Below are 13,182 nucleotides of genomic sequence, written 5' to 3'. Positions count from 1 at the left end.
TCAATCATGTCGGGAATAGGCCAACTGACCTCTTTGGAATCTATTGATTTATCACGTAACCATCTTTCGGGTGAAATTCCCGAAAGTTTGGCTCAAATTAGCTCTCTAGGGACATTAGATATTTCCGACAACAATCTGACTGGTGAGATTCCAGTTGGCACACAGCTACAAAGCTTTGATGCGTCATCATACATGGGAAACCCTGGACTTTGCGGAGCACCACTCCCTAATTGTGTCGGAGATGAAGCACCCGCCATCCCGCCAAATGAAGATAGTGAGCAAGACACAAAAGATGACTTTCTGCTAGGACTATGCATCAGTGTGGTTCTTGGATTTATCGTAGGATTCTGGGGAGTTTGTGGCACATTAGTTTTGAAAAGATCTTGGAGACATGCCTTTTTTTGATTCTATGAAGACACAAAGACAAGGTGTATGTCATTGTCGTAGCCAGAGCTTGGAGGGATCGTCTTGAAGTTACTTTAGTAAGTCTTTCAATCATAATAATTCTGTCATTAACATTTTTTTATGCATTCACAAGAGACATCAATCCCCTATATCCCCTATATACTAAAAAAATAGGTGAATTCATAATTTTTCCCTCCATAAAGCATTTTTTTAAATAAGGAAGCTATTGACAACTTAAGTATATTCACTAAATATAAAAATTAATAATTATTTTGTTATTTTTTAATTTACAAAATAATCTTTTCATCAAATAATATTATTTTCACTAAATTCTAAACTATAATCTTTTAATTAAAATATAAATAACATAAAACTATAAATTGCTAAATCTATCTTTTATTGATACTTAAATTTGAGAAAATTTATAAATTGGAGTTATTAACTTTGCGGTATAAAAAAATATTTAAAAAAAAATACATTTTAACACATTACTCAATTCCTTTGATTATTTTCAATTTCAACTTTTTTTTCTCAAAATAAATAACAATAACGAGAAAAATGAATAGTTAATAAAATACCACTATCATATAAATATCTTATCAAAAATAAAAAAACTATATTTAAATGCACGGGGTCTAAACTAGTTGTGCATTACTATATTTACCGTGCATTTATTGTACGGGGTCTAAACTAGTTGTGCATTAATCGATCAAATTCATGCTCTACCATGTTTCCGAATTAACTAACAAAAACAATATGTATAGTTTAACTGACACAGTTAATTGTCGTTTAGGGATACAGTTTAAAATGTTTATGCTAGTTTCAGCGTTCCATATAAAATCGATCGTCACCAGTTTCACTATTAATCTGCTGGAAATAGTTCATTTTATAGGTTGAACACCAGAGTAAAGTAGTCAATACCTGCCCTGTATGGTATAGATTGAGAAGTACACCGTATTTGCCAAGGGCCGTCTTAAGCAGCTGGGTAGACTGACGTCATTCTGCATTCCATCATCATTGTGTAACTACTTTTTTATGTAATAATACAGAGTGTAATTTATTTATATAAATATGTAAAATCTTCGATGTATTCTACATGCAATTCATTAGTACAAGAATAATCATTCTGCAATATGGTTATCACTTTTATATGGAACTTGCCATTACAAGTGGACGAGTCCTTGAGAGAAAACCAAGTTTAATTTGTTGATCCCCTTTCGTATGCGATCCTCACAAAAGGTAAGACCCTTAATCGTTCTCTACACTCCAAAATAGTATTAGCAAGCGAACAAAGAGGACTTACATTAATAATCTAGTCCATACTGGTGAATGGCTGATGAAGCTTGTGAACCCACACAATCGCAAAAGCGGGCTCTGCTGCTCCCAATAGTTCACCATCAGATCACTTAAACAACTTGACAACTTCGAGGTCTTCGACTCATTCCATCAACATGCCTTCTTACTGCGGACGTATGTTTTAGATAATGGGTTCTCAAGCCTATACCTGCAAAGTTGATCGATCTGTATTGATCAGATTTAAGCTACACCCAACTCGAATATGAAAAAAATCCGATATGTACCAACACAATCGGATCCGACTAGTTTGAATTTTATGATTCAGAAACTATTCTTTACCTCTAAATAATTGATTATAACAAATCCGAAACATCTCCCAATATGACCTGACAATTTAATTCGCCTGGATTGTTCCCATTGACGGGCCCAGATAATTTTCTTTGCAGTATAAAGGCTTTTTTTATACGAAAAGTAAATTTTATTTATTTTGGCCTGAAAATTGAACATATACACACACAAAAAAATCGTTTTCTGGTGTGTCCTAGTACCTCGGATCGATACACATTGATCCGCCATAGACTATGCTCATTTTAATATTAACCCAAACCCAACTTGTATCCAACTAAAATAACCTGTTTGCCTTTTTTTATTCAAGATCTTGGATTTTTTTTGGATTTTACCATACCAAATGGGGAGTTTTACAAAATTTCACTAAACATCATAGAAGTGCCCCACCAATTTTTATCAAATTACGAAGAATAATTGATTATATACTTACACCATACACTTGAAAATCGAAATCTCTAACTGAACCGTCGGCAAAAATCAGTATCAATCCTTGTTGAAAAGTTTAGCTCAGTTACACTCCAGAAGACCAAGAATTGAACCATTACTCAACCATTACCATAAAAGTATCAATCATGAAAACATTATCCACAAGACCAAGTCTCAAATTAGAACCAACGTTGATTAACAATTTGCTAGTAGAGGACTTTTCCGAAAATACTATACAAATAACTGCATACACCAATCTCCTAATCAACCAAACAAATATCATTCAATCGTTAATCATATTCATACACAATAATTTTATATAAAAATGGCGGCCCATTTTCCACCCAAATTATATAATAACCTTCTCCTAGTACTCTTTCATGCGTTGCTAACTTACTGTAGTTGGAAAGTCACATCATCAGGGGTTAATAATAACCATGTCGAATGTGTAGAGAGTGAGAGAGATGCCCTGCTTCACTTCAAACACGACATTCGTGTTGACCATTGCGGGTACCTCGACTCTTGGGGGCACACTCAGGAATGCTGTCAGTGGCGCGGTATTCGCTGCAACAACCACTCTGGCCATGTCATCCGTCTCAAACTTTGTGGCGTTAGCGCTGATAATTATTATGGCTATGTGCCTTGTTTAGAAGGTACACTCAGTGTTTCTCTACTTAACTTGAAGCATTTGAAATATTTGGACCTTAGTAATAATAATTTCAGTGGACAATTGCCCAAGTTTATAGGTTCACTTGCTAGTTTAGAACACCTTAATATCTCTTATGCTGGGTTTACGGGGGTGATTCCACAAGAAATCGGAAATCTTTCGAGGTTAACATCTCTTGATCTTAGAGTAGATGACTTGAGCATGAGGATAGATAGCTTGTGGTGGCTTTCGCGTTTGAGGTTGTTAAGGGAAGTGGATTTGAGTGATATAGATCTGAGTACGACTGCAAACACATGGCTCGCTATTGTTAACAACCTACCTTTCTTACGAGAGCTTCGTTTGGATGGTTGTAGACTATCTCTAAACTCACCACCTTCTCTTTCATATATTAATGCATCCACAACCCTTGGTGTCCTCAGCCTTTCACGTAATAAATTGAACGACACATCAATATTTGAGTGGTTGTTCAACTTGAGTGGACTTGAGAGCAGCCTTACATATCTTGATTTCTCGAAAATCGATGTTTGGAAATAATTTGCAATCGTCAGGACGTTCAATGAAACGCCTTGATAATTTATGTAGCTTGCAAACCTTAAACTTGTATGGTACCGAACTCAACTACAAGCTCTCTGACATCCTACAATCCTTTTTTAAATGTCCACACAAGGCATTAGTGTCTCTACAATTAAGCTCAAACCATGTTTGGGGCTCGATTCCGGACAACATTGGCGCCTTTTCTTTCTTAAGGGTATTGGAGCTCAATGAAAATCAACTGAATGGTACCATTAATCAATCCCTGGGAAAACTTACCATGCTTGAGGGTTTGGATCTTTCATCAAATTCTTTAAATGGAACTCTCACAACCGCTCACTTATCAAACCTTTCAAAACTACGTTCTCTGTATTGCAGCCTAACGCGAAAATTGTGGTTAACATTAGTGCTAATTGGATCCCACCATTTCAAATTAGATGAGCTCTTTTTGAAGTCATGTAAGATAGGCCCTTATTTTCCAAGGTGGATTACAACTCAAAAACACTTGTCCGTGCTTGATATATCCAATGCCAGTATTTCAGATACTATTCCTATTTCCTTTTGGAACTCAACCCTGTGGTCGGGAATTGGTTATCTAGACATGTCTCTCAATATGATTAATGGTACAATTCCAGATGTATCAATCACTTTTTACAACTTCCCTCAAATTAAACTTGGCTACAACCTATTGGAAGGTGTAATACCCTCATTTCTAAGGAACAATGTAACAGTTCTATTTCTAAGCAACAACAAGCTCTCAAAAGGCCTTGCTCCTTTCTTGTGCCCAAATACACAAACACAATTCTACTATCTAGACCTATCAAGTAACTTGTTTACAGAAAAGTTGCCGGACTGTTGGAGTTATTTCGATCAATTAACTAACTTGCATCTTGAGAACAATAGTCTTTGGGGAGGTTTACCGACATCCATGGGTGCGTTAACCCGACTTGAAGGTTTACACTTGAGCAACAATAATTTATCCGGTAGTTTACCGGCATCCCTGGTGAACTGTAAGTCACTGATAATTCTGGACCTTGCAAATAACTCATTGATTGGTCACATACCCCCTGACTTTGGGCATAGTTTCGGAAATCTTGTCATTCTTAGCCTACAAAATAATCGCTTGGTTGGGGTTCTACCTACAAGCTTTTGTGATCTTTCTTACCTCCAAATCTTGGACCTTTCGAACAACTACATCTCTGGAACCATTCCAAGGTGTTTGCATAAACTGGTAAGCATGGCTAACATAGAGGGTGATTCTTCTCAACTGTTGGCGGACTATCTAATCCAAGATTATTACGATGATGCAAGCGTGATATGGAAAAGAAATGAACAGACATTTGGTTATAGCTACTCATTACCATCATTTGGTGGCAACAATTCATTACCATTCCTTAAAGGCATTGATATTTCTAACAATAAGCTAGAAGGCCATATTCCAGAAGGCATATCAAGTCTTCTTGGTTTGAAATTCTTAAATCTATCAAGAAACAATCTTACTGGTGTTATTGTGTCAAGAATTGGCCAACTGGCCTCTTTGGAATCTCTTGATTTATCACATAATCATCTCTCTGGTGAAATTCCTCTTAGTTTAACTCAAATTAGTTATCTATCGACATTCGACATTTCCAACAATAACTTGACAGGGAAGATCCCCATTGCCACACAATTGCAAAGTTTTGATGCTTCATCATACATAGGGAATCCCGGACTTTGCGGAGCACCGCTCCCAAAATGTGTTGGAGATGAAGCACCAATTATCGAACCAAATGGAGATGGCAAGCAAGACACAAAAGACGACTTTATCCTAGGACTGTGCATAAGTGTGATACTTGGATTTATCATAGGATTTTGGGGAGTTTTTGGTACTTTAACTCTAAAAAGAACTTGGAGATGTGCCGTTTTCCGATTCTACGAAGACACAAAAGACAGGATGTGTGCTAGAAGAATTAATATAGCTAGAGCTTGGAGGAGATCTTAAAGCTACTTGGTAAGTATTTTTACCATATTTTTGTTATCATCATTCATATATTTTACACTTCTTTTACAGTTCCAAACTAATGATGTTTGTATGCTTTATTTCTTTCTTCACGGGATTGATGTATATGATGTTAACTTCTTCGGGTGCTTCCTCAAGTTCATATAAACTCACTCCCTTGCTTTCAACCAATAGTTGGTTGAGTAGTTGTTTAAGACCGTCTCATTGTGTTACCACACAAATTTTTAGTTTCCTATGAAACGATGTTATGTTTCGCAAGGCCAATCCAATAATTGAGTTCGACCTCGCACCTAAATACCCAAACTAACCCGTTAAAAAATCAACATATAACTCCTGTTAATTCCGTTCATGATTCAAGATAATTCTATTGTATAACCGTGTCATAAATTTATTTAACATCAATACTTGAAATCAAAAATAGTTGCCGCATATTCTGCAAATCGGTGATTCCTGTATGTTTCAAGGCAGCACTTAGTTAGCAAATGTGCTAAACTTAACAGCTACTCTAATTATTTAGTTCATACATATTTTGTATTAATCTATAATCAACAATTTTACTTATTTTCCAGTGAGCTGACTCTAATTCCCTAACATAATGCTAAAATTTTAGCTTGAGGGGCGCCCCATGCACTGAGGCGATGAGGCGCATGACGAAGGTGCGTACGTATAGGTTGGGAGGTGCAGTGATTTTTGCATGAGCCTATAAATTAATTAGTTTCAGATCATCATAAATCTAATAGAGACAGGAAAATACTATGTCCCATTTCACATATCATTGGTTAAATTAACCGTAATATTTAAACTAGTTAACTACTATCGAAAGCAGCTCATAAAACAAATAATTTATAGAAGGTAAAATAGCAGAGAGAAAAATAGAGAAGATGAATTCAAATGAGCAGAGAAAAAAAAACAGAGGAGAGGAGAGAAAAAGTGAAGGGCAAAAAAGCTGAAAAGAAAGAAAAGAAGAACAAACTAACCTAGCAATGGTGCAGCCGTGCTTGGTTGCAGGCACAACAATGGTGAAAGGGCAGAAGAGCTAATCGTAGAGAGAGGATAGCAGCAACACTTACTTCAGCTGGTATTATGATGACTACTGCATTGGTGAAGATCGTGTGCAGTGTGATTATTTTTACAGTGCGGCTTTCTTCCTGGTGGTTGAAGCCTTTGTTTCATTCTGTCATTTTTGCTCAAATCATTATTACCATCTCCGCGGACTGTAGCTGTTGCAGTGAACGACATTCTTCTTCCACTCGACTGATACTTGCATTTTCGCCTTCTTCTTCGCTTGATAACTACTCTCCTTCCGTCTTCGGTCATTTGTTTACCTTCAATTGAAATGCCTCTTGCAGCGAACAAAAAGGGTAAACAAATGAATGAGAAGGATGGAGTATATTTAGCTAATGCTTCGCTAGAACACAGTTGTTATCAAAACAAGCTATAGTAGGTTAACTTTTGCCGTAGTTTAATGCTTGAGCTGGTTTCTGCAAAAGAAGACGGTTCATACTAGTTAGAATTTCGTCTCTAGTGGTTGGAAATGTGAAATTGATTTTTATTTTTGTAGAAATTAAAATGTTCCAGTTTAATTCAATATTCAATTTTATATACCAGTTTCGGGAGCATGTGCAATATAATACAGTATCACAATTCAATTTATCAACAATGTTTGGGAAACCCTGGCATTGGAACCACCTTGACCAATTTGATAAGTCTACAATAGGAGATCGGATAGTGACGAAATTGAAATGGCTACTATAGTGTATGAATTTGAGAACTCCAAAATTTAACTAGGTTTGAATTAATTAAATTATAAAAAAAAAAAAATCAAACCTAATTTCTATTCCAAATTCCAAGGTTTCCCAAACACATAAAATGTGTCAATTACGGAATTCAATTTCAATTCTAACTTTGAAACTGAGAACTCAGATGACGATTCAAATGGGTATTTAGAATGTTGTTTTTGAAGGTAACTACACCCACATTATCAAGCTACTACAGCAAAATCTCACAGATTAATCGCTTACAACAATAAATCTAATTTCTAATGCATACAACAAATTAATATATCAACGAACCTGAAATCAGGATTGATACAATTAACATTTTCAATCAAACATGTTTGCAAAGCTAATCCAATCGCAGGAACTCAATTACGATAATCAAACAAAATCAAACTACCAAAACTATAAAGAATGATTAAATAATCAATTTTAAATTGAAAATTAAGGGTTTTACCGGTTGTGGTCGCCATCGCCGGTGTTCTCCTAGCCTGTGTAATTAAAAACAAGGGTTTATGATGTTTTTTGGCGTAGACCATTCAAATGATTGTAGCTGAATTCGACATCGTAACAAAAAAAGGATAAATGCGCGAAAGGGGTAGTTAGGTAATAAGTATTTACTTGAAACTATTTGGGTCCATACGGTCCATGTTATCACTTTTTATTTTATTTTCTAATTTTTATATGAAACCGCTAAGAAAACTAGCGGCTTCACTTAGTTTTATATATAAAAGGCAAAACCGTTAATAATCTTAGCGGCTTATCATATCAGTACGGTCATTTTGTAGTGTAGCTAATGCAAATTGTTGGAAATTGTTGAAAACTTGGAATAAGCGCAAGTTCTTAATGGCCTTTGCTTTTCATTTCTATATCTATATAATAACAGAAAAAGGCATGTTGAGCCTCTTTTGAAGTGTCACGTGTCACGTCATATGTTCTTTTTTTTTTTTGAGGGGGCACGTCATATGTTCTTACCCCCTAGCATACCTATTTATACCATAACTCAATGAATAATAATAATTTTTTTGTACAAAAAAATGAATAATAATAAATTTTCACTTAATAATACGGAATAAATGCACATAAATCTAAAAAATCAATAGATATTTACCCGCCCTTCAATCTTCCCAAGAAAAATATCAAAGAGTCATAAAACAATCTTTCACAATTTTAATGACCTCTATTACTACAATCCTTTCTATATAATGTCATCTTTTTATCTTCTTTGTTTCTGATGGGGCATATTCTGCACCCGCTGACCAAGTCAACATATTGAGCAAGGTCAAAGATATCCACAGCAAGTCAACGGCTTGAACAGCCTAACCGACGCAGCCTGTCGGCCTGTCTCTTGTGTCTCGGCCACGGCAACTAGCCGGCCGGGGCACATAACCGCGAACTCATATCCAAGACCCCTCGGCGGCGAGTCAACAGGGTCCGCCGGCCTGCCATAGGTCTCTCGGCCGAGGGTAGCTCAGTCTTTCCACCTGCTAGCCACTTGGCCACTACGTGACAAAAGGTGAAAGTCTATAAATACTCCTCAACCCTCATTGAGGAAAAGATCCAAAAATTAACCTAAGAGATCCACAAATTAACCTAAGAATCACTATTCATCTGGTAATATCCTCCTTATCTCTCTACAATATATACTTCGCCAAGTAATTACGACTTATCCCTTTAAGTTTACTGACTTGAGCGTCGGAGTGAGTTCGCTCGGTCCAAAGCCGAGCCCTCGCCTGTTCATTGTTTCAGGAGACCGAGAGGAGGATTCAACCAAAGACGTCATTCTACAAGCACGGGTGGTAACAAATAATCAAGCCTGAATTACACCCGGAACAATTGGCGCCGTCTGTGGGGAAAACGACACTAGAAGCTAGTCACATTCATTCCCAAACAAAAAAAAAAAATCAAAACAAAACCCACTCAAAAGCTAAGAAGATGTCGAAACAACAAGAGGTATTCGTGATCGACTAAAACCGCATTCTACCAAGATGATGCCATCCACAACTCGAGTTCACAGACCCTCCACCTACGGTAATCCAACCGGAGTATGGGATGCCAATAATACCGTATCGCGGCACGCCGCCGACCAGGTCACCATCATGGGACATGTGGTCGATGCAAAAAATCAAACTACTCCCGGACCTAATTGGTAGTGCGCCGGCTCACACTCACGTCACACCGACAAGAGCGGCGGAACTCGGCCCAGGGAACAAGGGCCCAGAACATAACTCCGAGAAACTTGAACGGAGTCCTAGAAGAAGCAGCCGAACGAAGACAACGGCGGTGCCCATAGTGCCGCTGGCGGACCTAAGTCCTTCCCGCACTCGTGGGAGGACAGGCGTCGCGCGGCACCCACGAGGCCCGTCCCAAAGGAGAGCAAGAAGTCCGACTCGCCGCAGTCGGAGAAGAAGTCCTTCCCGCCACGGGGAGAGTAGCCGACTAGGGAAACGAGGAGCCGATCGCGCGTGTTGTTCGACACGTGGTCGACAGCCCCTCGCGGTGCCTACGTCCTGAAGCCACCGTGCCAACCAAGCTAAAGTTGCCACCCTTATCATACAAAGGAGAGGGCGACCCACTCGACCACGCCGAGGCTTTCGAGTCTTACATGTCGGTGTGGGAGCAACCAGATGAGGTTTGGTGCCGAGTCTTTCCGACGACCTTGCATGGGATGGCTCAGAGTTGGTACAAGGGGCTACCCGACGGCTCGGTATACTTTTATGCCGAGCTGAGGGACGCCTTTTTAGCCCAGTACTCTTGCAATAAGAGGAGGGCCGTGGAGACACCGGACCTCCTAAACGCGGGACAGAGGGGGCGAGTCCTCCGGAGCTATGTGAAGAGGTTCGACGCCAAGGTTCAACGTCCCGGATTGTAACCCCGAGCCGGCGGCCTTCGCACTGATGAATGGCCTCCCAAGAGGAGACCTGAAAAATGAGCTCATCAGGCACGGCGGCCTGAACTTAGACTCCGCCAGAAAGCTGGCCGATCAAGCCATAAAGGTGGAGGACTACCATAAAACCTGGGTAGGCCCCGACGAGGCCGGGTACTCAGAGAGAAAAAGCCGCCGGGAAGACAACCCGGACGAAGGACGCCGTGACAGCAATAGGTCACGGTCTGACAAGTCCACCAGGAAGCAGAACTCGGCGGGCGCCGGGGAGAGTTCGGTACCGTACTACAAGAAATGGTACATCGAGCACACTCCCTTAGTCGTATCTCAGGCCGAGGTCTTCACCCTGAGTAAACACGAGGGTCAGAAATGGGAGAGGCCCCCCAGGCCGAGGAGTGACGGTGACACGAGCCAGTACTGTGAGTACCACGGCCACACCGGCCACTTAACTAACGATTGCCGGCATCTGAAAAATGCCATTGAAGATTTGATCCGGAAGGGAAGCCTCGGCAAATACATTGCCGGGGGCCAAAAAACGGATGCCGGCGGGTCAAATAAGAAATCCGTCTTCGAACGGATAGGAGTAATCCATGTTGTCATCGGGGGCAACGAGAACGGTGGGTCGGCTCATGGGCACAAACGACACCTGAACGAACTATATCAGGCCATCAACTTTGTGCCCAACACAGCAACCCCCGCTTCCAGCATCCCCGATATGACTATTGGGAAGACGGACTACGAGGGAGTCATCGCTCCTCACAGCGACCCACTTGTAGTCCACTTGGACGTAGCCAACCATCTGGTGAAGAGGTGCCTGATTGACACAGGCGCCTACACCAACATTATGTACAGAGAATGCTTTCTCAACCTCGGTCTGAAGGTTGATGACTTAAGCCCCTGCACCAACCCGTTGTACAACTTTTCTGGGTCGGCCTGGTACCCTTGGGTCAATCAGTTGCACGGTGCGGTTCGGGCGAGGGAAGCACGGCCAAGAATGTTATGTCCGAGTTCGTGGTCATTGACGGCTCGTCTGCCTACAACGTTCTCATAGGCCGAGTCACTCTGAGTGAGGCCGACGCTGTGGTGTCCATCCGGGCCCTAACATTGATGTATGTCTCGGACCGGGGGGAAGCGCATAAACACGTCTCGAAGAACGAGAAGGACGAGGCGGTCAATGTCCAAGTATCCGCCAGAGGGTGCAACATGCAGTCCTTCAAAGTGGCGAAGAAATCAGAGAAAGGGAAGAGCCCATCCTTGCAACAGGAGGGCGAACGCATGGATCCAACTGTCGGCATGGTCGAGGGAGCCGAGATCAAGAGGTGGAAATTGACCCGGGCGCACCGTAACTATTCGGTGTCAACTGGAACCAAAATTCAGGGCCGCCCTCCCGGACTGCTATGGAAGAACAAAGACGTCTTCGCCTACTCAACGGCCGAGATGCCAGTGAGCCAGGAGGTAATTGTTCACAAGCCGAACGTTCTCCCCACCGCCGCCCCCGTCAAGCAAAGGATGAGGAACTCCTCAGCCGAGAAGGACGAGGCCATCAAAGCCGAGGTAGATAAATTACTAGCGGCGGGCTTTATCATGCCTTGTACTTATCCTGAGTGGTTAGCCAATGTTGTAATGGTAAGGAAGTCATCAGGGGCATGGAGGATGTGTGTAAATTTTACCAATCTTAATAAAGCATGCCCCAAAGATTGTTATCCTTTGCCTCGGATAGATAGTTTAATTGACGCCACGGCAGGCTACACCATGCTGAGCCTGCTGGACGCCTTCTCAGGGTATCATCAGGTCTTCATGGCCGAGGAAGACATGCCCAAATGCGCATTCATCACCGCTAACGGCACATACATGTATAAAATGATGCCGTTTGGTTTGAAGAACGCCGGTGCAACTTACACGAGGCTGGTGGACAAAGTGTTCCAAAATCAAAAAGGGCGAAACATTGAGGCCTACGTCGACGACGCTATTGTAAAAAGCAAGTCTGACAGCGAGCACTTAGCCGATTTACACGAGACATTTTGTTCACTAAGGAAATACAAGATGAAGCTCAACCCAACGAAGTGCAACTTCGGTGTCCGGGCAGGTAAGTTCCTCGGCGTACTTGTCAGCGCCAGGGGAATTGATGCCAATCCAGACAAAGTCCAAGCAATACTGGATCTACCGGAACCGAGGAATCGAAAAGAGGTTATGATGCTGACCGGGAGGATGGCGGCTCTGGCCCGTTTCATCTCTCGGTCAGCCGACAAGAGCACCCCATTCTTCAAAGTTGAAGGGGAATAAAGACTTTACCTGGGGGGAGGAACAAAGCACAGCTTTCAAGCAACTGAAAGCTCATCTTCAAACTCTCCCAACCCTGTCCAGGCCGATGCTGGGGGACAGCTCAGGAGCCGGCATCCTTATCATCAGCCCAAACGGGGACGAGTTTGAGTACGCATTGAAATTTACCTTCCCAGCCTCAAACAACGAGTCCGAATACGAGGCGGTGATAACTGGAGTCGAGCTAGCTAGAGCTGCCGGAGCAGAACACATCGTGTTGAAGACAGACTCACTATTGGTTACTAACCAAATCAGAGGAGAGTACGAGACTCGAGTCGACGGGATGGTAAGATACCTGGAAAGGGTAAAGGTTGACATTTCAAAATTGAAATCTTTTGATCTGATGCATTCCAGTGTCCGAGAACAACCGAGCCGACGCTCTCTCAAAGCTTGCCGTTCAACCATCAAGAACGTCGGCACCAACCGTCTTTGGTAGACATTAGGAATGCCAAGAGCATCACAGAGATCGTCGGCATGGTATGCGACGTAGAGGCCGAGACGGCACGTGGATGACTCCGATAATGAAGTACAA

The 13,182-nt window shown here is 41.4% G+C and overlaps 1 protein-coding gene and 1 long non-coding RNA gene across 2 annotated transcripts; one reads left to right on the top strand and one right to left on the bottom strand.

The window, feature by feature from the left end:
- Window positions 1-7: 7 nt before the first annotated feature.
- LOC141656672 (uncharacterized) lies at window positions 8-6,735 on the bottom strand. The gene is made up of 4 exons (XR_012548547.1): window positions 6,650-6,735; window positions 1,709-1,909; window positions 1,327-1,406; window positions 8-407 (listed from the first exon to the last, which is right to left on the bottom strand). It is a non-coding gene; the product is annotated as an uncharacterized LOC141656672 (long non-coding RNA).
- Window positions 2,570-6,964, top strand: LOC141656671 (receptor-like protein EIX2). The gene is made up of 2 exons (XM_074463647.1): window positions 2,570-5,663; window positions 6,665-6,964. Exon 1 carries the CDS (start codon window positions 3,663-3,665, stop codon window positions 5,652-5,654), a length of 1,992 nt encoding a protein of 663 aa, XP_074319748.1. The 5' UTR covers window positions 2,570-3,662; the 3' UTR covers window positions 5,655-5,663; window positions 6,665-6,964.
- The last annotated feature ends 6,218 nt before the right edge of the window (window positions 6,965-13,182 follow it).

This window comes from Silene latifolia, chromosome 5, assembly GCF_048544455.1.
Source record: "Silene latifolia isolate original U9 population chromosome 5, ASM4854445v1, whole genome shotgun sequence".
Lineage (NCBI taxonomy): Eukaryota > Viridiplantae > Streptophyta > Magnoliopsida > Caryophyllales > Caryophyllaceae > Silene > Silene latifolia.
The sequence above is the reverse complement of the archived record's forward strand: the minus strand, read 5'-3'. Positions and strand labels throughout refer to the sequence as shown.